Below are 26,479 nucleotides of genomic sequence, written 5' to 3'. Positions count from 1 at the left end.
CTGTACCGTACTGCACCTTCTAGTCCATCGACCCCTGTCCCTAGTCATCTTCGCTTCTCGCTGGACCACGTACTCCTCCTTGCAGACCGCAGCCTCAAGAGACATGGCGGAGTCAGGTAAGGCAGAAAACAGGCATCCCCGCCATTCTCATGGGTGGGGGCCATTACAGAAAACTTACTCCTTCTGTCGCGATCTAGCGACCGTCACAGAAAGGCAGGGCTAGAGCCAAGGCTGGTGAATCATGGCTATGTCTCAGTGTGGAATGCCACGAAACATGAAACGTAGGGAGAAAAATAGGCGGCTCAGCTTCGCTATGGGGCGTCCAGAAGCCACGCTAGACCCAGGAGAGACTCCGTAGAAAAGTCCAAAGTAGCCTAACGTGTGGCTTTGCAAGATTCTCTGCGGTTTGCGGCGGTCGTCGCAGTGGATTCCCTTTCCAGCCCAACGTTACCTAAGCCCCCACCAGCAGGTCTTGGACCAACAGCCCTATGATGACTATCGGTCGCGAATACGATTTTCCTCTCTGGTAAGTACGAGCATGACAGAGTCTCGTTATTGGATCTCCGGCCGAAACGTGCGGACCAACGTCAACCACGCTCTGGGAGAATAGATGGGGAGTTTATACAGTCTTACAACGTGCTTTCTAATAAATCCGGCTACATCATCATCGTTCCAGAACAGTACTTCGAAACGAGAAGCATCACAGATAGACTCCATCCACAGGTCTAGAAGCCGCCACGTCCGCCCTCGGTGATAGATGACTTCAGCCGCGCAACGGAGTTAGTAATGCCATGCGCGGACTTGCAGACAACACGCTACACAGCGTGTGTCGCATGTGTCTTGACTGACCAACAGATTAGCCTGGGCCAATAATTAGACGGTAAGCAACAGTCACCTCAGCTGCGGGATTCGGATTCGTCCGAGCAGATTGCCCAGCTCAGTTAGTACAAATAAGAAGTGGACTCAATTTTGATGGGAGATCAGAAAAAAATTTTAGATTTTTTTGGGGGGATCCGCTCGGCGATTTTGTTGTGATCCTCCGAGGCCGATCCACACTGACAGGTCGATGATGTCAACTGGGCTTGTCGGTTATTTTCTGGGCTGGCCGAGATAGGAATTTGATAATGTCAACATGGTGAGCGGTGATATGCGTGATGATGTCTGATAAGATGTCTTATAGCTGGTTTGATGAATACAGACAAATATTAAATATTGTTTTGATTGTTCATTCTTCTGGTTCTACACTGTTAGTTGTGGGTCGGTTGGGCCGAGGCTCTGGGATTCTGCCGGTAAATTCATTTTTGCACAATTGGAGGACACCATACTAGGAAGGCGGTACTCTAAGCAGCATAACAATGTCTCTGCACAAAGCTATGCTAACAAACAGGACACAAAGATTTTTCCTGAGTATTTAGAAGCCAAGCAGGGACCAGGAAATCTGGACCTGCCAGCCAGAAAGCCCTGACAGTGAATTAACTAGTGGAGACTCAAATGCATTGATGAAGACCGTTCAATGCACAAACCTCATTGAGACCCGACTGCCTTACCTAAGCGGCTCAATGGATCCTAGGATATCCATCTGTACATGTGGAACAGAATGATCTGCTAGATAATGAAACAAGATCAAGGTACAATTCAATATTCTCATGTAAACGGCGACCCTCCACTAACTATTGTACCTATCGCATGACTCAACATTGAAGAAATGCACAAACCCAGTCCTTCCGGTCCTCGGGCGATCATCTTCTCGGAGACGGGAATAACGGAGACGGACAAACCTAAACAAGGTTTTCTGACAGTCGCTGACTTTTGCAGTCTCGCAGATCGGAAGCCCCGAACTCCGACGCCGACCATAGATCCGTCACGTTATGGTGGGCCCGTGTTCCATGCACAATTTTGGATTTTTTTCGTTATGCCATCAGCCTTATCGTACACTATGCTTCCTTGTGGTTCTCTGTTCTTTTGGTCCCATGATCCCAGACTCCGCTTTCTGCTTGCGGGTCAGGGTCTTCGAATGTTCCGAGGTTGATCAATAAATCAACATTATACGATGTAGAGACACAATATGTTTCTCTTTTTTCTGGAAAGCGCATTACCATACTGCATAGATAACCCAACCCACGTGCTCTCGGCCTCGGTTGTTCATAATACTATGCATCTACCTGCCGTGCCACAACTCCAACTCTAATCCGTACATAATGCAGCTCATCCTGAATAACTTAAGTACCTACCTAGCAAACCTTACCTAATACTCGAGCCTCATGGCACAACTAGGTAGCTCGTGGCTTCCACTAGATCCACATTCCTCTCCCGCGCGATGAGGTCAACAGATACATACCCCAGTCGGATGCGCGCGGGAGCGGGATCAACATGGCTCTACTCTGGTATGCGAGGGGATTTCCAGCTACATACTATTTACAGTACTATGCCCCGTATACCGCCGTTCCGTCCCGAACATTCCTCTTGGTCACGCGCCATGCGGCCAAATAGCTAATACCTTCCGATCGACGTGTTGCAGATAATCGCATGGGTCTGCTGACCGCGTCTGGCGGATGTTGGCGGGTTGACTATGCTTTAACCTATTTCCTTGGCTCTGACTACACTGCGTATGGCGTGCAGTGGAATAGTGCTATGCATCCCGTGGTTAGGCGCGGTTTGTGCATGGGCGACTAGGTAGTTGCGCGCTCTACTCGCTCTTGGCAGTCGTAGGACTCGAAAGTTTGGAGAGGCATGCTTATAGTGTTGTACGAGCGGGAGTATGCCGGGTTTGAATTGAATCGTAGGCTGTGGCTTCATATGAATCTGCTTGTAAATTGAGGCTCTGCACTGAGATATTCTTCGTAGTTCGTAGTGTACTCGATTCGGCTAATCTATGTGTACTAATGATTTTCGTAAAAAGCACTCTGTAGTGAATAGCCGAAGGCCATTTGAAATAATGGATCAAATATGCCGCTGTCGCGACATTGTGGATGATGCAATGCGCGAGGTACAGATTTTCAGCGACATTGACGCGACTTTACAGAGCTATAGAAGACTTCTGACAGCTAAGAACAGTCTAGGTATCTCAGCCTCAGAGACTATTAGCGCAATGTTCGCTAGATTTCTATTACTTACTTCCTACATCAACGATATATAACCATTCCCGAACAGCATAGTATTGTAACAACGACATGGATATCAAGTCTTGATACTTTTAGACTTCAACAGTTATGCTTCCGCGGTCCAGGGACAAAACCTAAGCGTGATATTCACAGAGAAAATCTCATGGATGCCAATTACCCAATGGATTGTTACCTAGCTGCCTTCCACCGGGGTACCTAGCTATGGAACTTATAGGTAGACCTCCACGGGCTAGGTATGACATGGCTTAGTCACCCCAGCAACCCGGGATGTGACCTACCATTGACCACGCGTTGGGGTATCATATTACACCTTGCCTTTCCAACGCAACGCAATAAATTTTGCACTGCATCTGGACTGACTAGAGCACCATAAAACGAAGATACTTAGGGTCCTTAGGCCTCCCTTTTTCCGACGGCTCCCATCGCCAGCCCGACAGTTTCCACCTGGCCCCCTTCTCGACCCAACGGACAAGGTGGAGGAGGAAAAACTAGCATGGTATTCTAAAGATAACTTTTTTCCTGTCAAGATCGGCGATATCTTTCATACAAAGTATCAAGTGGTTGGAAAACTGGGCTATGGCGGATATTCAACCGTATGGCTTTGCAGAGATCTAGAGTAAGGAAGGTCCTATGATTGCGAATCGCAGGGGGAAATAGGAACTAATAGGTACAGAGAGGACGTTTACTTTACCTTGAAATTATATGAACGCGACTCCACTCATGCTGAACGAGAAATTAAGGTTTACGAACACCTGAAAGGCCTCAAATCTTGCCACACTGGTACTGTTCTCGTGCGAACCGTGTTGGACAAGTTCCAGCTCAGTTCAACCGATGGCTCCCATTTCTACCAGTATCTTGTCCACCCGCCCTTAGGCATAAGTCTCTTTGAACTCCGGAATCGGTGCCCACGAAAGGTTTTTCCAGAAGACCTTCTTAAACCCACCATCATCCATATCCTCCTTACGCTAGATTTCCTACATACCGAGGCTCACGTGGTCCACACTGGTTAGTGTCCCTCGATGTTTTATTTTGAAACGGCCTATGCTAACATATAACAAAAGATATACAAGAAAAGAACATTATGCTCAACATCGAAGATGAGTCGATTCTCATTGACTTTGAGCAGGCCGAGATATCAAATCCAAGTCCACGCAAAGTGGTCGGGGATCGAGCAATCTATCATTCTCGAAAGTTAGGTATTCCAAAAAAACATGGACGTCCCGTACTCTCAGACTTCGGCGAGGCTCGCTTTAGGTCAGAGTCAGGTACATATTACGATGATGTACAGCCGTTTATATATCGGGCTCCGGAGATACTACTTCGTATACCCTGGAATAAAAAGATAGATATTTAGAACCTTGCAGTCGTGGTATATATAGGGGATTGGTATAGCGACCCCCCCCCTGTCATATTGTGACCCCCCTGCCTGAATCTTTAGGCTTTAAGGCATCAAGGCTACCAATTTTTTTTCTGCCAAAAGTTCTGCCAGTACTCCCTCTCCGCCTAAATTCTGCCACCCTTTCTGCCACCCTTTCTGCCCATGACCCACCATCACCCTGCCACTTTGGTCTCTACAGTCTACCTTTCTAGTTTACATAGTAAATCCACCATGTAATCTACCGTTAAATGCTCGTTTTTGACAGAGAAATCTACATCAAATTCATACAAATCTAATAAGTACTACAATCAGTAGTATAACCAGTCCTAGTTGCCTTGCTGCGTAGGCCTGGTGGACCTGGCAGATCTCCTGGTTGCCCGGGTGATAGTGGATTCTTCATCCTCTGCAGAATCCTCTGCCAGAACCTCCGAATCCTCCGCATCTTCCGAATCCTCTCGCGAAGGGCTACTACGCCCACCACGCCTACGCGAAGAAAGAAAGATTGGTGGTGGTTGCGGAGGACTTGGTGGTGGTGGTGGATCTTGGGGGTGGGCGGTGAGGGCGGTGAGGGCGGTGAGGAAGATGGTGAGATAGTGGTAGAAAGCGGTGAGGGCGGTGAGAGCGGGAGCGTGGAAGAATATTATTCCGTGAGCAAACAAGACAAAATGTTTGCCTTGATGCCTGAAAGCCTAAGAATTCAGGCAGGGGGGAGTCACCATATGACAGGGGGGGGGTCGCTATACCAATCCCCTATATATATTAATATTACACATATATTTGTTTTTTCATCTAAACATTCTTTATGTAGGCCTAGGTTCTATTCGAGCAAGGCCATCTTTTCTACGCCCGGGATATAAACAAACGACACTCAGATAGTCACCATCCTACCGAAATGATTGCGTATCCAGGGTCGCCGCCACGTGAGATGCTTGAGAAAAGTAAATTAGTAAATAATTTTTTGATAGTAGCGGTAAGCTCACCACGCTCTCGTCCCTTTATTCCCAGTCTGTGTTTCTGACTCTTAGAGAATAGGAAAGTGGAAGGGCCTTGCTGAAATTCGTCTTACGTCTTTGGAGGACATTGAAAGCAATCTGGAGGGCGAACGGCAAGAGAATTTCCTCCGTTTCATACGGAAAATACTGCAGTGGCGACCCGAAGATCGACCTACTGCGAAAGAGTTATTGTCTGACCCTTGGTTAAGGTCTCCATAATTTGAAATGGCTGCAGCGCGACAGTTGAAAAAGAAACCCACACACCGCGACTTAATTAGTGGCTTTGTAACAAACAACGCGGTAGCATGACCGTCTCATATTCACTAGATATTAGATAGATACATGTTGAGAAGTTCACTCTACGTCCTTCGGGCCGCCAACAACCAGATCCTCAGAAAGACGGAGATCGAACACCTAGTTGAAAGAAGCCCCGTCGAGAAGCTCCGCAGATAGCCCATGCAAAGTCTCTGGCTTCTATGGTCTAGCTCACCTTGCGCACAGAGAAAAGCCAAGCTTTGGGTTATTTAAGGGGAAATATTTGGTCTTTAGAGAACTTTGCTGAGCTATCCACTGGGATTAAATATATTTTCTATGTACCTGCATACATTACCAAATACCCGAGACCTCAATGGTAGAAATGTTCACCCGATAATCACCGATCAAAAATCTAATGATGCCAGGTTAGGTTGTCCTTGGCCATCAGGCTGCTTAGCTTGCCGCGCCGGGGGTTCACCCCGCCTCGTGAAGTTTCCTTTTAACCTAGAAACCCCCTGACTACACCGCGCCTCTATCTCTTTCCCATAAATTTACAGCCATATCTTTTCACCATCCAATAACGGAGATCCTGCAGACACTCAGCCCACTGCCAGCAAGGAGACACTTCCGTCGTCGACCCTGCCGGAGCATCTTATCGAGTATTGGGAAGAGCTTTTGCTTGGCAAGAAGATGTACTTTAAGTAGAAAGGAGAGGAAGTTCCAGGAGCGGAGAAAGAGGTGTGTATCGGAGGTCGTGTTCCAGCCAATTCCTCAAGGGCGCGCTACAAGGCTTTAACTTGCCCGACCTCTATCCCACCAGCCGCTCTATAGCCTTCGCTAAGCTCAGATCGCAATCACGGATTCAGATTTTTCTCAACCTCGCCGGTTTCGCCAGGGCCTTTCATTTCAACCGGATTCAGAGACGGGAATTTATCTTTCCAACCTCATTGATAACAAGAGTGCTTAAACTGAGTGGCTGATCGACGTTACCCAGGCTGAATTTATTGTGTGAGAATCGAATTGTTATGAAGGTTTGGTAGGGCTAGTACAGTGGTTATAGATCATCATCATCCATTCATATTGAATAGATTAAACCCAAATAATCCTTTGATTCGCACGCAAAGTTAAGCATCTTATTGGATCATAGTTCATAGTTTTCTGTGAGGGCATCGGCAAGAAGCCTGTGGTTGGATTCGGTGAACAATAGCAGCTAGCATATCTGTCATGTTCACCTCCTTGGTTTTGCAACTAGCATAAATTCAACATTCACGGCCTGATCTCCTTGTGGAAATCAAAATGCGAGAGGGATCGCAGGTACCTATCCATTCTCAAAATATGGCTGGCAACATCTTGCCCGGAGACCCACACTTGCTGAATGCATCCCCTGTAATGGTATTCACCCTTCTTCTGAGGATCAATCACTGCGTCTCTGATCATACTATGCCGAATAAACACTCGGCTGTCATCAACATGAACCAAATTTTTGACAGGTTTGAGGGTCACGAGGATGTCGAGGCCTGTGTCACGAACTGTTTTCTCGTCAATCAGGATAGAGGCCAAAATTTTTATCTCTCGCAGATGTAAGGGACGCTGAGCGATAGCTAGCCATAGAAGTATCCGTTTGGCCTCCAGGCTAACATCCTCTCCTTGAAGCGCTCGAAGCACCAGGTCGGTGACACTGGGCTTGAGAGTGGCAAGGGTATCTATGGCCGTGCGAAGCTGATCGTAGTTTTCCTAAGACCTGATGTGCTTTGCGGCAAGATTTGCCCACAGGAAAGAGCCTTCCGGGGCTTTGGCAATATCTTGAAAGATAGTGTCCTGTTTGATTCTCGGTAATTCTTTGACAGGCTTTGCGTATTGCAATCTGCTTCAGACGACTTGAGATATATCGTCCAAAGTCACATCGCTCGTGACCTCCACAAGGGCCTGGCCATCTGCTTCCGGGAGCTTCTGTATACCGAAGGTAATTAGCTTCACAGTTGGCGCCTCTGGTAGAATAGATACGAGCTTTCGCAGCAAATTTCCATCGTCGCACAAAGCCTCATCAACACCATCCACGACGATGGCGATTCGATCGAATTCGGGTACAGAACATGCCAACGTTCGTTCGAGTGTGTCCCATAAGAGGTGTTCATAGTCAACTCAGTAGGAAATCATCCTGCTGCTGTCGAATGAGTTGCTCAGCATAGATAAGAGTGGGGCATTGCCTACAAATGTGTCAAATATCTGACAAAGCAGCGAGCGAGCAATGGAACACATGACCCCCTCTGACGTGATCTGGAAGACTGCAGTAGTTCTGAATTAGAAGCTGACATATGGAAGAATGCTAAAAGCTTATATACACACTGGTGGATACCGACAAAGTCAGACAAGTGGTCCAGAATGCCGAGGATAAAATACTCTTCCCCGAGCCCAAACGGCCAGTTATGTGAATTTGGGTGTACTGGTCATCATGCCATTGCTTGAGGTAAGGAGTCAGCCACCGGCAGGTCATCTACTCCCGTTGACGAGCGTAAAGTGGAGCGGATTGAACAAGACCAGCGATGACATGATCACTAGGGACGAGCCACAATCGAAGTGAGTGGACAATTTTATCTTTTGTAGCGGTCAGGTTTGATCAGCCTCGTGCACTCTCCATTTTAAACCTTTAGTTACCCATGGATACACATACCTCCGTCAGGGCCCATGCCCTCTTTCACTAAACCCGGGCGTGAAATCGCAGTTGTGACTCTTGCACAGGAAATGTGGAATGCCTCAATCTGAGCATGGAATAGCTCACGAATTTTGAAATTAGTAGAGTGGCTCATGCTCCATATAGCTCTACAAAAATTGATAGAGACCGAAACAACCAAACACGGGAGATCGTCAAACACCAATGAGAGTTGGTCCTTGACCTCTTCGCTGATGGTAATGAGAGCACATTCAGTCACCTTAATAAAGAATTATCTCACTATTCCATGCACAGGATCCATATTTATTGCCCTGCAGCCCCCAGGGAGCTTGTTGGCGATAGCAAAATCGCACCTGTTTCTCCCCTGATAAAAATTCAACACGGACACCGTCGATTCGAGCAGACTCCGGGATTGTTTCTCAAGGTTGGTAGCCTTCGGACTCTATCTTAATCAGACGATCCAGAACCAAGGAAGTCTTAGATATTGACCAAATCCCTTGTTCACTGCTCTGTCCACTCAGCAGGTCTAGGGCCTCTCGTCTAATAGCCCAATCGCGGCATTTAAATGCGCAAAAAAACAGCGGTGCCACAGTTCCTGACGCGGCCCAAGAGCTTCTCAAAGACCGCTGAGCCAAAATCTTCTTGCCCTGTTGAACTGTCCGCTGGAAATGGGATGAATAGTCGTCATATCTCGTCTCTCCCTCTTCCAGTCGGTTGTCGGTGAGCCCTTTGATAAGAATGACCTCGCTCCAAATATCAAGAATCGCAATAGTATCTCGCCTTGCTTGGGATAGATTATGACCTCTCTGTAGAATCAAGGATTTCCAATGCTGGAGCTTTTCCAAGACTGAGAAAGGGGCACTATCGACAGACATATTTGTAGGCGGCCCAGGCATCATCTGCAAAACCAACCATCCGAGGATGAGCAATATGCCGCATGCTTCTTCCGGTGTCTCGATGAGTACATCCATTTGGTACTCCGTGGCGAGCTGAAGGGGGTAAGAAAAGTCCTTCAAATCAGCCTCAGTTCCCATGAGAGGCGGCCAATCCAAGTAGACTTGGTAGAAACTTTCGAGGGCAACCGCGCCAATTGGGCTTTTATCCATTTGAACTCTTTGCCATTCATGTAAGAGTGCATAGCCTGCACGCAGATGACAACCACCCGCACGAGCATCACCCTGGCTAAATGCGAATGCTAACATGATGGCGCAGGAAATTAAGACTGTTTCCATACGTGGCCGTCGTGAGATATCAGCCGCAAGGTTTTGTTGCAGATGCTCATGTGCTTTGTTGCATTGTCGAAGGGAGAATGATGGCATTTGACAAGCAGCTGTGGCATTAGTGTTCTTCATGCCGCTCCAATGCAGAGAACCTATGCCGACGACAGCATAGCGAACAGCAGGCTGAATCTCGCTTGCTTGATGGACGAGCATGCCCCAAAATGCTTTATTAAAATAAGTCGCGTTGGTTTGTGCTGTGACATGGCGGAAAAAGTCCAGAAACCAGCGCTCTTGGAAAGTTAGGTTGGTTTGACTGGTGTCCACTAACGGAGTCAAAGGGGAATACTGAGAATCCCTTAGCTTCAAACAGTGTGTATTTTCCGTTCCTTTCCACGAGTTGGATGATCCAAGAGAGTGCGGCTGTTTGACTGCTAGCGCCGGCGCTAGGCTCCTAAGCTTCGCGGGGAACCGATCAAGCGACGCATAACCCCCACATGTTCGACCAGCGCTCTTGCATCTGAATTCAGCTCCTGGTATTAGAAGATTCATTCGTAGCCCACACGTATTGACATACCTATCACAAGTAGGCTTGCTCTCATCACATTTGATATGTCTGGCTCTAATACACGTTCCGATTAAAATTTGATCGGCAGATTGATGATAGTATTATCTCACTTGCACGTTATACAGCCAGTACGTGCTTTCGGTTTACTAGTACGAGTTCTTTTTGCCTGCGAGGGCAAGTCGTTCTGAAGAACCAGTTTTTAGCAATAGACAAATCCGTTCGAAGTAGGGTGAATTGATTGCCTCAGAGGGAAAGAAAGCACAAGGGAAAACGATTTCTTAGAGAAGAGGGGAAAGAACAAAGGAAAGGGGAGAAATTGTTGGTCTGGCGGTCAGTCAACTACATTGGAATCACATGGAAACCAGCTCTATCGAATACTTTTCAAGTATACCCTAGCTGGGAGATATATGTGCTGATCGTATTGCCCCAGCTGAATACTCTCCTGCTCATCCGGTGACAATTACCGGAAATTGATCGACGGATGTTTACCCCAGGTATCATCACACTTATTTTAACAGTGCCATCTTTTAGGAAAATTTTTAACTATACACTGCTACTTCATGCATAGCCGACAGGCTTTCAGGCCCCCAGTAAATAAAGGCCGTCGAGCTTTCCATCCAATATACTGTCGGAGCTTATCACTTCCAACCCATTGAGAAAATCCAGTCGAAATTTGCAAAATGTTAAACTGATCGCCTTTTTGTTCTACGGAGGCTCGTACAAAACGTCCTTTTCAAGACCGTATTCCTGAACCGAGAGCTGAGCAACCTGATACAACGTGTGGGCTTGAGAGAAACCTGTCGACAGAGGCTACGTTATCAATGGAGATTGGGGCAAAAAGGAGTTCTAAGCATCAAAAATTGACTTAATTATGTGGTGGATATTTTCCACATGTTTTTGATCTAAAATATATGCCTATTAAGATTTTCAAGCGATATCTATATGGAGTTGCCGTTGAGTATAAGGTAGTCAACGGAACTAATGATATAACTAGTTCATAGTTAACTAGTTGAATAGCATTTTAGGTTGTCCCAAGCGTCTAAATACCTAGTATCAGCTTTTTATAAGCCAGCCCTATGGATATTGGTGATAATCCATATATATTTTATTAAATACCAATTGTTACCGTAGTGATTACAATACAATATAAAATTATTCTAAAAGCACCTTGCCTTTCAGCAAGTTCAAATGAGTTTTTGCATTACGGAGCGAGCTAGGTAACGTTAGTCTTTGCCCAGTGCGTCGGAAATTCGTTGCATGAGTTTCCAGTCCTGCGACGCAGACGCGGCATTCATGTATTGTATTGAATATTATTAACCAATATGATTTATGCTAATGGGACACTTAGCACATACGACCATAGGGTGTGGAAAACAGGGCTTCCCGTCCGCTCAGCCGTACTTAAGCCACACGCCGGCCAGTTAGTAGTATGGTGGGTGACCACATGCGAATCCTGGCTGTTGTATGTTTTTTTGGTCATTGGTTCAGAAATCGTCCCTGGCCGATTTACTCTTCAGGTTCTTCAGGCCGCTTCACCTGAACATCCTGAAGGCTGTCTATTCTTCACCCGAATGCCCTGAACACTCCCGAAGAACTGACGTAGCCACCCGGCTAAACCTTCTTTCTCTCCCACCCTCCTTTCTCGCCTACGTTCCAGTCTCATCTTTCTTTGTGGGTAGCCTGAACTTAATCCTAGTCAGCTGACCTAGCAATAGATTCACCGTTATCGTTACAACCGTCTGGTCTGGTCTTGGTCATCTCTTCTCCAAGGACGCAGTGAAGATTCTGACCAAAGCCCAAGGGCAGCAGAAACGAATAGCTCGTTCTAATGCAAATGACCACGATTGAAGGGGAATTCTTTAGCCGAGCAAGCGATGTACACTATCCATTCAAATCGAATTAATCGACGTTTTTATTCTTCTGGAAGAGCTAGCCAGGATTCCTTGGTGGCCGCCCACCTTTAGGATGCATTATGTATATGGATCAAGAGATCAGATAATGAAACTAAGGGATCTCCCGTTCCACATTCTGACTTGGCGTTTGTTTGTACCCCTATATCTTCATCCATATGACATATGCTTTCCCAGTATAACCTTTCAGAAGAGTATACAGCTTTGATCCGTCTGCTTCCCTCTTGCGCCTGCTCATGATTCATGAAGAGGAACTGTTTATTTTCTTTGAAGAGCCAATTCGAGAAGCCACCGCACTTTCTCATGGTCGTGAACTGGCGCACAGGAATTCAAGCCAGGTGAGAGTAGAAGAACGGGCGCCTATCGCTACCGAATGGGAGGGCACGATAGAGGAGCACGATAGAATATATTATATCACATAGAAAGAATTAAAAAGCCGCAGACTTGTATCCGACGCTATTCTGAACACCCAATGCCTTATTCCCACCACCTGAGGTATAGCGCCTAGGAACTACGAAGAATGGGATGTTCTGCGTTTCTTGAGAGGCAAAAGCACAACAATTAAAACGTACCCTACCCCGATGATTCCAGCAGCCACGCTATATGCGATAACTGCCCCAAGAGGAGCGATTGAAAGGCCGATGCCTGTTAAGCGAAACCCTAGACCAGCGTTAATAATGCCAAGAATTATGAGACAGCGACCAAGCCACCGATGCAGGTAAGCAAATACACTCTTGCCTCCAGTTTTGTGAAAATACCTGTGTTGAAGAAAGCCCATCGCGGGCTGAAAAAGGACAAGGCAGGGGACGGTCACCATCCCGATAATTGGATGATACATTCGTATGAAACCAAGACTTCTTGCCATTGAGATCCCAATTCCAAACCCGGCAATAGCCAAAGCAAGAGTGAAAAGCTGGAAGAGAGCATGGAAATAGACAATCTTCGAATACGGAATAATATGAAGCATTAGAGCAAACGAAGGGAAAAATATAACAAAGACAAGAATCATAATAATAGCATGGGCCTTCCTGCGGTTTTCAACCGACCCAGTGCTAACAGTGGAAATCGGATACGATGAAGTCGAGGGGATCATATTGTTCGAGGTGGCAAACGGGTTATCAGAAGTACCACCGGTTGCTTGTTGTAGGTCTATAGCTGCAATCCCCTCAACGTCGTGTATGTTGATATATGTCGTTAAGCTGTTTGTGTTGAGTGGGCTCCCATATTTCGCCGCCCAAACCCATGTACTTGATGAACTGCTCAGATCTTCACTTCCACCGGGCCAGGTGATACAGCTATCGCATCGGATGTTTGCAGTCATAACTCCATTACTAATCCCACTGCCATTTAAGACTGATAATCGAGCTTCGGGGTTATACAGTGGCATAGTATGCTCCACACCGAGTCGCGGAGAGACTGTAACATTATTGCCGTCGCTAGACGCGTAGACAATAAATATATTCGCTCCTTGCATTCGAGAGCCCTGGCCCCAGGCAAACCACTGAAGCTCGTCTGTGGACTTCAGTTGGAAAAAGATCGGCCCATAGCCTGAAGACGCGGTGTCTTGGGGTATATTGACAGTATAAGTGATCCTATTTTGCCCGGGAGGCACAAATGTTTGTAACTGGGCAAGGGCAAAAATGGATGTAAAAAGACAGAAACAAACGTATTTCCTCGCCATTGCGGAGCAAGGGTTGTGTGTACCGTACCGCTGGCCGTCAAGAGAACGACTTGAGCTATACCCGCTTGTTGTGATATCTCGGCAAATATGTATTACACGGTATCTCCGCTCCTCCACCGTATCTGGACAGGGATTCTACAAGTGTTCTGTGGTCTAGAGCGGCCAGGGTTGCCGAAACGATTGACTCTAGGCGTCATGACTTGCTAAACAGTACCCAACGATGGCAGTTAGAGCAGTCTATCAATTTACCCAGAAATATTTGAAAAATGTGCGGCTATTGCATTCATTAAAAACTATATCACAAGACAGCGAGACTCACCAATCACTTTTATCATTTGACAACATCGCGGTCTAGACCATCTTCGTACCACACTCTGATCAGAACCTGTTTCAAGTTCCACCCCAAGTCGGGAAGATGATTCGATCTTAGTCAGCTGCCCCGCACCAGGCAGGATGGCAAGCCATGGTTAGTTAACTATGTCAAAATATTATCCCGAATAATCGGTTTGTAGGACTGGTTTTCTGGGGATAGTAGAAGCCATGTTGTGTTTTTCTGTGGTTTATTAAACATGGAGGCGAACCGCATTCTCTATTTTAAGTAATCACCTACCTAAACTCTCGGTGTAGCTTTCTTATGCTGATGATGCCGTGGCTATGCTACAGCCTCCAAACCTTCATCAAAAAACTTTGGGAATTTCATTGTACTTCAAGTAAACCGTAGCTTAAGCTACATAAATGAAACCTATTCCCTGGTAATATACTTTGAAACTAAGCGCTTGGCTTCCTACGCAGACCTTTACCTCTATTATTTTCTCATCTAATTGAGTGGCAGTAATGATCAAAGTATCCTTGTACACCTTTTCCCTTCTGTGCCTCCCTCTCATTGGTGCCCAGTATGGAGGAAGAGCTTCTAGCGACACTACTACAGCCACTGCGAGCTCAACAGAGAGTGGTTCAGCTTCAAACACCACCCGATCAGTTGACGTTGGTAAAAGTGGTTTTACCTTTGATCCTGATACCGTCCACGTCCCTGCGGGAGGCGTAGTCGAGTTCCATTTCTATCCAGGCGATCACTCAATTGCTCAGGCCGCATTTAATAACCCTTGTCATCCTATAAGTGATACTGGCTTCTTCAGCGGATTTATGGCATCTGCTGATAACGGAAAGGTAAGTTCGTGAGCATCGTTTCGGGCTTTATAACTTTCTGATGGTTTAGCCTGTCTGGTCATTGACTGTTAATGATACAAATTCGATCTGGTTCTACTGCGGCCAAGTTGGACATTGTCAAGCTGGCATGGTTGGTGTGATTAATCCGTCGTAAGTATATCAGTAGCCACAAAGTATTAGAAACACTAACTAATTCTCTCCTCAACATTAGTGGCTCAGATGCGCTGGATTCATTCAAGTCAGCAGCTTCTAGTGCAAATGGTCAGAGTGTACCAGCCACGGCCCAAGGTGGCATTCTTGGTACGCCGAGCACTGGTCAGATTACCACAACCTCTAGCAGTGAGACTGCCACAAGCGGTCCGCCAGCAACCAGCAGTATGAATACAACTAGCAGCACGTCTCCTGGTAGCGGGACACAGACCAGCACAGGTGGCTCCGGCCCTAGCACCACAAATACGGCAAATAATCTACACGATTTAATTGGTCTCAATGTCTTGGCCATACTTACCTTGGTAATGGTTATGTTCCTTATGTAGGGTCAGCTTCAGCGTCATTCCTGAAGTGCTGGATTGGTGAAAGTCAGATACTGCATGAAGGTATCCGATCCATATAAAAAGGGAAATTTTTACGCCCGTGCTGAGGTACCCAGTCATAAAACTGGGGTCTGCAATAATTTACTCTAGACGCAGACATTAGCTCCTCTCCTTTGACGAGCCTTGGTCATTGCCCGAAAAATTCATGTTTAGTCCAACTTGCATATTGCTAGTACTATGTAGTTCGAATCTAATGCTTAATTTAGCTGCTTTATTTACTTTATAAACTTGCCTGCTTGGTTGTCCACTACCAAAATATACAAATCATAACGTAGTTCCCGCCCGTCCGGATCACCTACACCCATTAGAATATTTCAAAATCGATTATCTCAACCAACATCCATCAATTTAATTAGATATAGCGATTTTTACATACATTAATCCTGTGGCCAATCTCACTGCACCCACTACACCTAGGTGGTGCCCTCTTTGCTGGCATAATTAGCTGACTAGGTAATTCAACCTCTGCATGCGAATCTACCCCATTATCTTCCTCTGGCTGGTTTAGCTGCTCAGCTAGCTGTATAGCCTCTTCAATGGTTAAACCCTCTGCGCAAGGTATCCTCCTAGTTGACCGATTGCGCTTCTTGACCATCTTCTCACTCGCTATACGCAGATTCGCATTATCCTCTGCTAGTAAAGCACCGCTATGTAGCGCTAGCTGGAACCCCTTGATCATCTGGTCTAGGATCTCTTTTGATGGGCTCGGAGGGCTATTTGACCGCCGTTTTAGTAGATCTTTTAACATAGAAGCTTGCTTGAATAGCTGAGCAGCGGTTCTAGGCGTTTATGGTGTGAATTCGCTAGATCTGCTGCTTGGCCGGCTGCTTAGTGGTGTCGGAGTTCGTAGAGAGATATTAAGCTTGTTAAGCACTCTCTCGGGGTCTAATGGTACTAGACCACTAGCTGCGAAGCTATTTTTAATAGTAGGATTGGTTGATTGGAACGCTTCGAGCCGCGCGTGCTGGTAATCCACTAAGAAATCGTGCTTGTCGATATAGTTATATCCTCTACGCGCAAGATCGCTCACGAAGCGACCGTACGCGCGCTTTAGTACTACAAAACACCCAATATCTAGTGGCTGTAGTAGATGCGATGAATGCGTAGGCATATAAAGCGGTATAATATCGTTTTCTGCGTAGATTCGGTCGAATTGGGGTGTAAGATAGCTACCATGGCCATCAAGAATCAATAGTCGAAATCGCCTACGTACGCGCGAATTCGTGTGTGGGATAAAGTGCTTTTCTAGCTAGCGTAGGCCAATCTCATCGGTAGTCTAGCTATTCTTTAAGACTTCGATTCGCCAGTCTTTCGGTAGGTTTTCGTTAAACCATCCTGCAATAGCTACTTTGCCTTTGAAGATTATACATAGCGGAAGTGAATTAGGCCTCTGCATGGTGCGGTCTTGGTCCTTAGGTCGAGGACCGCGGACCGGACCGCACGGTCTTGCGGTCTCGAATTCGGGGGTTGAGACCGCACCATAGTGAACCGCGGTCCCTTGCGGTCTTCACCACGGTGAACCGCAATTGCATAATTCTACCAAGACCTTCTCTTTTCGGCTACATAAATTGATGATTCATCCCATTTAATTACTGTTATTAAACACTGTTTTGGTCCCTTCATAAACATTTACTGTATTTCAGCATCAGCCACTATGAAAACAGATGAAATATACTCGTATATAGAAAATCTACTATTTAAAATACCTAGACCTGCCAGTACTAGTATATTTCTAAGTTCTAATAGAGAGGTTTAGTAATAATTATTGCTGGCTAGGTGTATGAGGTAAGAAATATATATTTCGATATCAGTACCTGACCCTATCTTCATCTGAGACTTCTTCGTTGAGTGTACATAACCCCCTACATACAGCTAAAATAGGTATTAAGGGTATTATCAGAGAGCTTAGATTCTCTAGTTAACTATTTATCTTGAAATTCTATATTCTACTACTAATATATCATAATAATCTCTTTTCAAAATTGGTTTCTCTGATATGAAGTGTAGACTTAGAAAGAAAAGGAGGATTATACTATTATATGGGCCTTCTAGCGGTCCTTTTCGGTCCTGTGCGGTCCTCCTCATGGTTCTCTGCGGTCCTCTGCGGTCAATCATAGTATTTCCTACTAGCTGTCTATGCGGTCTTCTGCGGTCTTTGCAGCCCTCTATGCGGTCTATCGCGGTTTTTCCTGCGGTTCTATACGGTCTTCTGCGGTCTTCGTAGCCCTTATCCTATCGGATTATAGTAAAGTGGAGCCTACTGCCTAATCACTATTACAATTCAATTTGATCTATCTAAATCATGCCTATAGCTTTCTCCTAGAGAAAATCCTTTATTTAGCTTTTTCTAGTAGACGGAAATATTTTAGCAGGTATCTCCTTAAGTCCTTTACCTCCCCCGTCCTATCCTATACTCATTTCGTCAAAATGTTACAGAGTCAGGCCTCCTCTCAGTTCTCTGATCAGTATCCCTCATCGGCTTTTGAGGATAATCCACGAGATACTTTCTCCTTCTTCACATCTGATAGGCTGTTTAACCTCGACGGGCGCGAAACGCCAACTTCTACTCCTAACGTGAACTTACTCCGACCGGCGATTCCTCCTGTTATCCCAGAAACACTCGAACGCGTTGGTCCTCCTAAAAGGAAAAACTATATCCTCTGGACAGAAATGGCGAATGAGGATTTCATCGTCTGGTGGTTAAAGACGGAGTATGGAAGTAAGATAAAACGGAATATCTTTGAGGGTAGACGCAATGCAGAATGTTGGGACCACTTCTACCAGGTCGCTACTATCCAGGATGGGTCTCCTAAGGTAATATGCAAGAATTACGACCATATCCTTGCCCATCCTGCCGATAAGCGCCGGGGAACATCTACTATGAATAGGCATTATTCGCAAGTAGGTGCCTGTCGGAGAGGACCGACTCAGTCGCAAGATATTAGGAAGGCTATCAAGAACGGGGTATAGATAATCAGTCTACCTTTTTCTAATTATTACTAATCTTATAAAATACCCCTTCTAGGCATATCTGTCGTCTCGTAAAGCATCATTTACGCCGCAAGCTTGGATGGAAAGGTTAATTACCTTTATTGCTGCCTCGCGGCTACCCTTCCAGCTTATTGAGCATCCTGAATTTCGCGCCCTTCTTGAGATGGCCCGGCTTGCTCCCTGCTTCCCCGAAATCCCAACTGCAACCACAGTCCGCCGTCATCTTCAAGAGATCGTGGAAGAACGCCAGTATACTCTTCTACAGAAGCTTCCTAATAGTGCTAAGCTCTCTATTGCATTAGATTGCTGGACCTCACCATTTCGCCAAGCTTTTATGGCAATAACGGGCTATTTCATTGACCAAGAGTGGAATTACCGAGAGCTCTTGCTTGGCTTTGAACCTCTACAGGGCTCACATACGGGGGCCTATCTAAGCACTGTCCTGCTTGACCTTCTTGAGAAGCATCGGATTACTGAGAGGGTGTTAACTATTACTACTGATAACGCATCTAATAACGGAACATTACTCGGTAGCCTTCAAGAGGTCGTCGAATCCCTACAGCTACCTAGTAGTATACCGGTTATTCGTATACCATGTATTGCACATGTTATACAGCTCAGTTTGAAGGAGCTCCTTGGTCAGATGGACGCGAACCCAGGAAACGAGAGGGAAGAGATTGAATGGACCGAGAAAGGGCATATAGCTCGGCAAGAGAATAGAAAGATCGTGGATACTCTGAACAAGGTCTAGCTCTCTCTAATCTCTTACTATTATCTCTCTTTCTTTACTAACTCGCACTATATTCTAGGTTCGGAAGGTAGCAGTCTACATCAACAAAAGTCCCCAGCGCCGCGAGAGCTTCATAAGGCTTCAGACGAAAGAGCCTAAGCTTATGCCTATACAAGATGTTCGGACACGATGGAATTCGACGTTCCTCATGCTCAGGCGTGCCCGGCGATTACAGTCTGCCTTTGATGACTTCTGTGTCCAATTCAACCTCGCTGATGTAAAGATAGACAGAGATGAATGGCGACAAGTTGACTATCTTCTGTCAATCACTTATCCCTTCTTCAAATTCACTTCGTCTCTTTCGGCAACTACAGACGTGACTATCCATAACGTCTTTGGTATCTATAACGCCCTATTCACACATATTGATAAGGCGAAAGTGCAGCTAGCGCGAAAGAAGGTTGGTTGGAAGAGAGTGATGAAGTCCGCGCTTGACCGTGCGCGCGATAAGCTTACAGAGTATTATGGAAAGACTGATGATATTCCTGGTGATCTCTATGCAATTGCGACTATCCTAGGACCACGGAACAAGCTAGAGTTCTTCACAACATCTGAATGGGAACCTCACTGGGGGCCTCGCTATAAGCAGTCGCTAGAGGCTTACATTCAGCCTTACCGGCAGCGCTACGAAGAGGCACAGTCTACATCAACTCTCTAGCCCACAATTCAAGACGTCTCTGACATTGATATCCTTCTGAGACCTACTGTATCTCTTCAGTCAAACGTGACGGCTCCAGATGAGCTTACACGGTATCTTAGAAGTAGTAAGTTAATCTATATACCTCTTCTTATATACTCCTTCTCTTATACCACCCTCACTAGGTACTGTCGAAGCAACCCCTCTCGTTTTCTGGAAAGAACACCAAAATGAATATCCTATTCTGGCAAGCCTTGCTCGAGACATCCTTACAACACCAGCCAGTGGTTCTGGCGTTGAGCGGTTATTTAACTCTGCGCGTGATATCTGCCATTATCGCCGGGGCTCACTGAAACCGCAGACAATCAAGGAATTGATGTTGTTTATGTGTACAACAAAATTTGACGTGGAGTCAGAGCAGCTTGCCCTAGTTGATGAGTATCTTTCTACGCAAGAGAAGCAAGCAAAGAAAGAGCAGAAGGACGCCCAGAAGAAAGAGGAACAATTTGATCCAATTAGTGATAACGAGGAAGACCTATCCACTACTGAAGATTCTGCCGAAACTATCCAACTTCCTAGTGCGCGAGCGCTTGGAAAGAGAAGGGCTACCCCGGATCAGCTATTTGAACTTGACGATGATGATGATGAGGTTCCCCTGCCTGATAATAGCCACTTAGAAGAAGGGAGGACTACTCAGAGGCGTTCATCTGGGCGTGTTCCAAAGCGCTTGAGACAGGATGAGGATTTTGTATATCTTTAATAGAAACAAGAACCACATAAGCTATTCATAAGGAAATCAGTCAATCCTCGCTTTTTCGGTAGAAATCAACAGACACCAAACAAAGAATTATTCTTTACTCCTACCTCAGAATTATATAAAATTAAATATCATTTGAAAGCAGAATACTCAAAAATACAGGCGACTTCTACATAAATTATGCATACCTTGGGTCTAAGATGTTTTGCTTGTTTGCAGGACCGCAGGACCGCACCAAACCGCAGTGGTGCGGTCCCTAAAAATGTAGGACCGCCCAGCGGTCTCAAGGTCTGGGACCAAAGACCGCGCGGTGCGGTCTAATGCGGTCTTGGGTGCGGTCTTTCCGGTCCCGTGCAGAGGCCTAAAGTGAATAGCCATCTGCGCAGATTGCTTCGATCGTAGTAACCCATTCACGATTTCCTGGTTGTAGAAGAGATCTCCGACCGTAGTATTTAGCTCTTATGACTACTTTCTGCGAAGATATAAGGCCCATTACAAAGCCTATCTTATCAAAGTTGTAGATATCCTCTGGTTATATACCGTTCTTATTAATCACACTCTGTACGGTCGCGAACTACTGCCGAATCGATTTCGGATCTTCGTTTAGGGCTCTTTGGTAGTCGTATCTTCGAGAGAAACGAGATTGAAGCTCATCGCGGCGTTTAATAAAGGACGACGGCCAATTCTTGCTAACAGTAGGAGGAGGATAATTACCGCGCGCGGCTAGTAGGATATTAGCTATTTCTCCCACAGTAGCCGGTCTAGGGGATGCACCACGCGAATCCATAGAGAGTATCCATTGAGTAAGCGAATCCTCTTCTAATTGGGTTAATTTATGGCCAGTTGGGCGCTTATCCACGCGTGAGATTCGACCTTCAGTACGCGCATGAAGGGTAGTGTACGGTAGCTCGTATAGCTTTGCTGCTGCGCGAATTGAATTGATGCGTCCCTCTTTCAAATCGGAAAGGGCTAATAAGATCTTGCCCTCTTGACTGGCAGCTTTCTGCCGGGATTCAGGGCGAATTGGTGTCATGGTAGGTGGTTGAAGTTGGTAGGTAAGTAGGAATACGCGATTCTGGAGGTGGTGATCCGGACGGGCGGGTGATCCGGACGGGCGGGAACTACGTTATACTCTTATACTTGACTAAGCCGCTAACCAGAAACATGTCGTAATTTGATACTTCCGTATCCATGAATCTAGCCCAGGATGCCTCCAACGTAAGCACTTTCGATGTTGATTAGTGCATTTACGAAGCTTTCTATATGCAATTCAAAGCCGTAAATGCGGCGCGGATGGCTATCGGCGGATTTGGAAGAACATATCATGGCGAAGGTCAGGAAAAGTATTTGTTTTGTCTGCAGACTCATCGTGATTTTAGTCATTCCTCAGGTCTCAATTAGTACGTCCTCTCGCAACTCTCCGTGACTTCAACTTTCCTCACTCCGCTCCAACCATCCAAACCCAGTATAAAAAGTGAAAAAAGACCTCCTTGTGGCAAAAGTATAGAGCGATAGAATCTATAGCTTCTGAAATCACTTGTCTAATGCAAGACGGGAGGCTAGATAAGCGGGTTAGTTAACTAACGTAATTCCCGGCCGACCGGATCACCCTACCACAGTGTAGAATTTCAAAATCGATTATCTCCATCAACACCCATACAATTTTTTATTGAGAACGATTCTTACAATAATTGATCCTATGCCTAATTCCCCCACACCCACTATACCTCGGAGGTGCCCTAGTACGTGGAGGATCTGCCTGAATAGGCAATTTGCCCTACGTATGCGATACCACCTCATTCAGCTAGTAGTAGACCTTCTTTAACCGATAGACCACCATTATAGGTGTCAACATATGGATGTTGTGGGGTCACATGACGAAGGACCCACTTATATAACCCCTCTCTACATCTAGATCTTCTTTATAAGATCTATCAGATTGATCCTCAACGATCTCGCATTGAATTGCATACTCGCACTGAATTGCCTATCTAGGCAGGAGACTATCTAACACTCCAATTCTCTATCCTTTCTTATGTGATCTTTTACCATGTTTCTAAGATATAAATACTGCTATGTTTCCTAACTAAATTGAATTAAGTTTATCATCCTTTGTGATCTCTCTTCTAGATCGGTGGTACTCTTCCACAATCGTGGTACTTCTGCTAGTACGCACGACCGATAGACTCATAACCGTGTATTCAGATACCACATTGAGTATTTACCAATCCTTATACACACTATCGTCTTGTGTGTATAATCACGACTTTATGGTCACCGCCTTGAGTCCGACAATAGGGTATTAGTCTATGCGACCGGTTACGTTTCTGGCGCTTCTTCTTATTCGCTACTCGTAGATTGGCGTTCTCTTACGTGAGTAATATAGCGCTATATAAGGATAGATAATTACCCTTAATCATCTAATCTACCACGGTCTTGATTAGGCTTAGAGGGGTATACGACCGCCGGTCTAGTATATCTTTAATAGAGAAGCTTGCTTGAATAGCTGAGTGACGGTTATGGGCGTTTTTGGTGTGAATTAACTAGATCTACTTCTTAGTTGGCTACTTAGTAGTGTAGGCGTTCGTAGAGAGATATTTAGCTTTAAAAGGACCCTCTCTAGGTTAATTAGATTTAGACCGGTAGCGACGAAGCTATTTTGAATAGTACTCGGTATAAAGGCTTCTGTCGGACTTTAGGCGGTGACCATAAAGTCGTGGTGATGCACATAAGAAGACAGTATGTACATAAAGGGGTAGAACTCAATACTGAGTATAAAGGTGGTGCGCACTTCTTAGAGAGAAGAAGTACCACGATTGTGGTAGGACTCAAGAATGAGTATGTCGGTCTTGCGTTCTTATAGAAGAACCAAGATTGTGGAAGAGTATCGCTGATCAAGAAGAGAGATGAAAAGGGATGATAAACTTGATTCAATTTAACTAGGAGATAGGGCGGTATTTATATCTTAGGAAGCATGGTAAAAGATCAACAGAATCAGGAGTGTTGAGAGTCTCCCGCCTAGGTAGGCAATTACAAGCGAGATCGTTGAGGATCAATCTGGTAGATCTTATAGAAGAAGATCTAGATATAGAGAGGGGTTATATGAGTGGGTCCTTTGTCATGTGACCCCACAACATCCACATGTTGACAGCTTCTAATCGAGCGCGTTAGTAGTCCTCTATGAAATCAAGCTTATCGGTATAGTTATATCCCACACGGGTAAGATCGCTCATAAAGCGACCGTATACACGCTTTAGCACCGTAAAATAGCTAATATCTAGAGATTGTAAAAGATACGAAGAGTGCGTAGTTATATAGAGTAGTATAATATCGTTTTCTGTATAGATTCTGTCGAATTAGGGTATAAGGTAGCTACTATAACTATTAAGAATTAATAGGCGAAATCTACCACGTACGCGAGTATTAGTGTATAGTATAAAGATCTGTCGGAGTTTAGGCAGAATGCATAAACTCGTAATGCAGAAAAGAAACTTATGTATGCATAAACAGTATTCAACGCTTGGTGGTGAGATCGATGAGCATGCTATTTCTGGTTCTGCCGGGTAACTTGGGGGTGAGGTACTCTGCTAGTTGATGGTAGAGTGTGATGCATCTACTAATATCGTCGCCGAGATACTGCCTAGGAGTTGTTCCGAATAGAGAATACTTGCATGCGACTCATCCGATGTACTTCAGTCTACAACATGGAACTTAGAACAATAATTTGGTACCAATTGCTACAAGTAATCATTTTCAATAAAAGCAATTCTTTACTACGCTACACATGTTTAAGAACAGGATTAATTGCATGTAGCTAATGATCTCTAAAAATAGATGTTCGTGTTGCTATTCCGATCCACCTAAACCTTTGTTATGGATGCGAGTAAGTCACGACATCAGACTCTACATCGTCTCCTTTTCATCTATTTACAAAGACATAACCGTCTAGGACCCTCTACCTAGTATCTCTGGGTTAGAAATTTCTATGAATTATTACATTGATTGGAATTATTGCCCTTATATCCACTCAGCATTCCTCATCAAGAAACAGAAACAACAGCAGTGTCACTTTTAAATCCCTTGACTATCCTAGTCTTGATCAAATTTCGTGTACTTCGGGCGTAAGATAGATGCGCAGAGTCATCTTGACGTACTCACAGCCATCGCAGTATAAGAATGCAGACCAAGTCTAATCTTTAGTACAAATCTCTGCGTAGGAGAACCGCATACAGGCGTAGAAAAGGAGAACACAAAAATCAGAGACGTAGTACGAGGAGAATCTAGTGCTGGTTTTCCTTCAACCCCTACGCTAGCAGGTACGTTCTTTAGACTTTGAGGGAAATACGTGCATCTGCCATATGTATATATGCGACCGAAGAATGTGTCGAGCCTGAGAAGAGTAAACTCGCACAAATCAAATCCTTCTGCAAGCCCATCAAATTTCCTTCCTTTTGTAAATACAATTGTTTTGTGATTGGCTGGAAAATGTCCCGGGCTATTAAGGTATAATGCAGGGCGATAAACATACCTGGATCAGTGGTTGGTGGTATTTATACGTTAACATTCATCATTCCATAACCATAATGTAGAAATACGACCCAAGACCAAGAATTCACTGAATGTATGCTGAAACCCTGAATCACAGATCTTTATAAGTGCTTCTAGGTCTGCCCCTAAACGCCGCCGATTCAACAACAGCAACTGATTGCGAAACCACCTTGAGCCACTGCCTTCAAAGTCCCGGGCCCTGAATGAGACGTCTTTCAAGCATGCATATTGTCCAATTTATACTCTTCGCTGTGCCCCCGTTGGCCTTAGCTGTGAACCTACCACACTCTGTGGGTTTCCCTTGCGATGGAAGTGACCTAACCCACGACAATCACGCCAAAGCTTGCCTGCGAGAGCCATATTGTCCAGGCCGTGAAGTGGACGAGAGTCTTCAACAAGAAATATTCACGCTTTTCCTCGAAACACTGTATGGCGAGAAGAATGTCAGCAAGGCCTTCGAAACTTACGTCGATCCTAACATCATCGAACACGACCCAGAAGATGCACAAGACCGTGACGCCATTGTTGCAAGATTGTCACAAATCATTCCTTTCGCAAATCTCACTCTTCTGTTATCAAACTTTAACAACAATACCGGCTTGGCGTACGTGAAAGTGAATGAAGATCCAGAGCCAGCCGCCCTCGCAGATATTTATCGCATGGACGGGACTTGTATTGTTGAACATTGGGATGTTATCCAGTACAGGCCAGAGAACTCCACGAACCCAGTTGCCATGTTCTGAATCTGAAAAGGGCAATTGGTCCTTTGTCACAAAGAATGTTGTTCTACTATCTGTGAAAGTGGTTTGGGTAGCTTCAAATTGAAACAAGTCCTTAAGACACGTTCGGATTATTCGAGATGCTCCGTTGGCTCCGAACCCTCGTAGCCAAATGTTTTTAGGAGTTACAGTGCTAAAGGGTTAAAGACAGGTGGATGTGGACTTTTACCATTATACACCAGTTCTCGTGAAACAAACCTGAAAACTAAACCCAATGAGCCTACCAATTCCTAGGCTGCCTCAAGAATGCGACAAGTTATGTAGAACTACCACCTGTAAATTAGCATTGGATGGTCTGTGCGTTGAATAACACGTCGTGTACTATATACTAGCCCCTCAAGAATATCCGTCCCTAAACCAAGATATATAAATACCCCGTTTTCCAGCCTATCCTAAACCTCAGGTGGCCTTCAGGTGAAAATA

The 26,479-nt window shown here is 45.4% G+C and overlaps 5 protein-coding genes across 5 annotated transcripts; 4 read left to right on the top strand and 1 right to left on the bottom strand.

Moving 5' to 3' along the window:
* Nucleotides 1-3,520: 3,520 nt before the first annotated feature.
* On the top strand, nt 3,521-5,711 carry N7496_008160 (kinase-like domain-containing protein; the record flags this gene model as incomplete). Its single annotated transcript, XM_056701079.1, has 5 exons — nt 3,521-3,738; nt 3,796-4,127; nt 4,184-4,444; nt 5,331-5,470; nt 5,526-5,711. Coding segments are annotated over 5 exons (1,137 nt in total), but the record flags the coding sequence as incomplete, so codon positions are not given.
* Nucleotides 5,712-8,837: 3,126 nt separating this feature from the next.
* N7496_008159 (uncharacterized protein) lies at nt 8,838-9,851 on the bottom strand (the record flags this gene model as incomplete). The annotated part of the gene is made up of 1 exon (XM_056701078.1): nt 8,838-9,851. One exon carries the CDS (start codon nt 9,849-9,851, stop codon nt 8,838-8,840), a length of 1,014 nt encoding a protein of 337 aa, XP_056553141.1.
* A 4,777-nt stretch (nt 9,852-14,628) lies between these two features.
* Nucleotides 14,629-15,497, top strand: N7496_008158 (cupredoxin domain-containing protein; the record flags this gene model as incomplete). Its single annotated transcript, XM_056701077.1, has 3 exons — nt 14,629-14,961; nt 15,011-15,111; nt 15,173-15,497. The coding sequence occupies 3 exons, from the start codon at nt 14,629-14,631 to the stop codon at nt 15,495-15,497; spliced, it is 759 nt and encodes a 252-aa protein (XP_056553140.1).
* A 2,484-nt stretch (nt 15,498-17,981) lies between these two features.
* On the top strand, nt 17,982-20,732 carry N7496_008157 (uncharacterized protein; the record flags this gene model as incomplete). Its single annotated transcript, XM_056701076.1, has 5 exons — nt 17,982-18,518; nt 18,580-19,290; nt 19,355-19,974; nt 20,035-20,099; nt 20,158-20,732. 5 exons carry the CDS (start codon nt 17,982-17,984, stop codon nt 20,730-20,732), a joined length of 2,508 nt encoding a protein of 835 aa, XP_056553139.1.
* Nucleotides 20,733-25,498: 4,766 nt separating this feature from the next.
* On the top strand, nt 25,499-26,020 carry N7496_008156 (nuclear transport factor 2 family protein; the record flags this gene model as incomplete). Its single annotated transcript, XM_056701075.1, has 1 exon — nt 25,499-26,020. One exon carries the CDS (start codon nt 25,499-25,501, stop codon nt 26,018-26,020), a length of 522 nt encoding a protein of 173 aa, XP_056553138.1.
* Nucleotides 26,021-26,479: the final 459 nt, after the last annotated feature.

Source organism: Penicillium cataractarum (genome assembly GCF_028827025.1).
Source record: "Penicillium cataractarum strain IBT 29864 chromosome Unknown utg000007l, whole genome shotgun sequence".
Lineage (NCBI taxonomy): Eukaryota > Fungi > Ascomycota > Eurotiomycetes > Eurotiales > Aspergillaceae > Penicillium > Penicillium cataractarum.
This window is presented reverse-complemented; position numbering and strand designations above follow the sequence as displayed.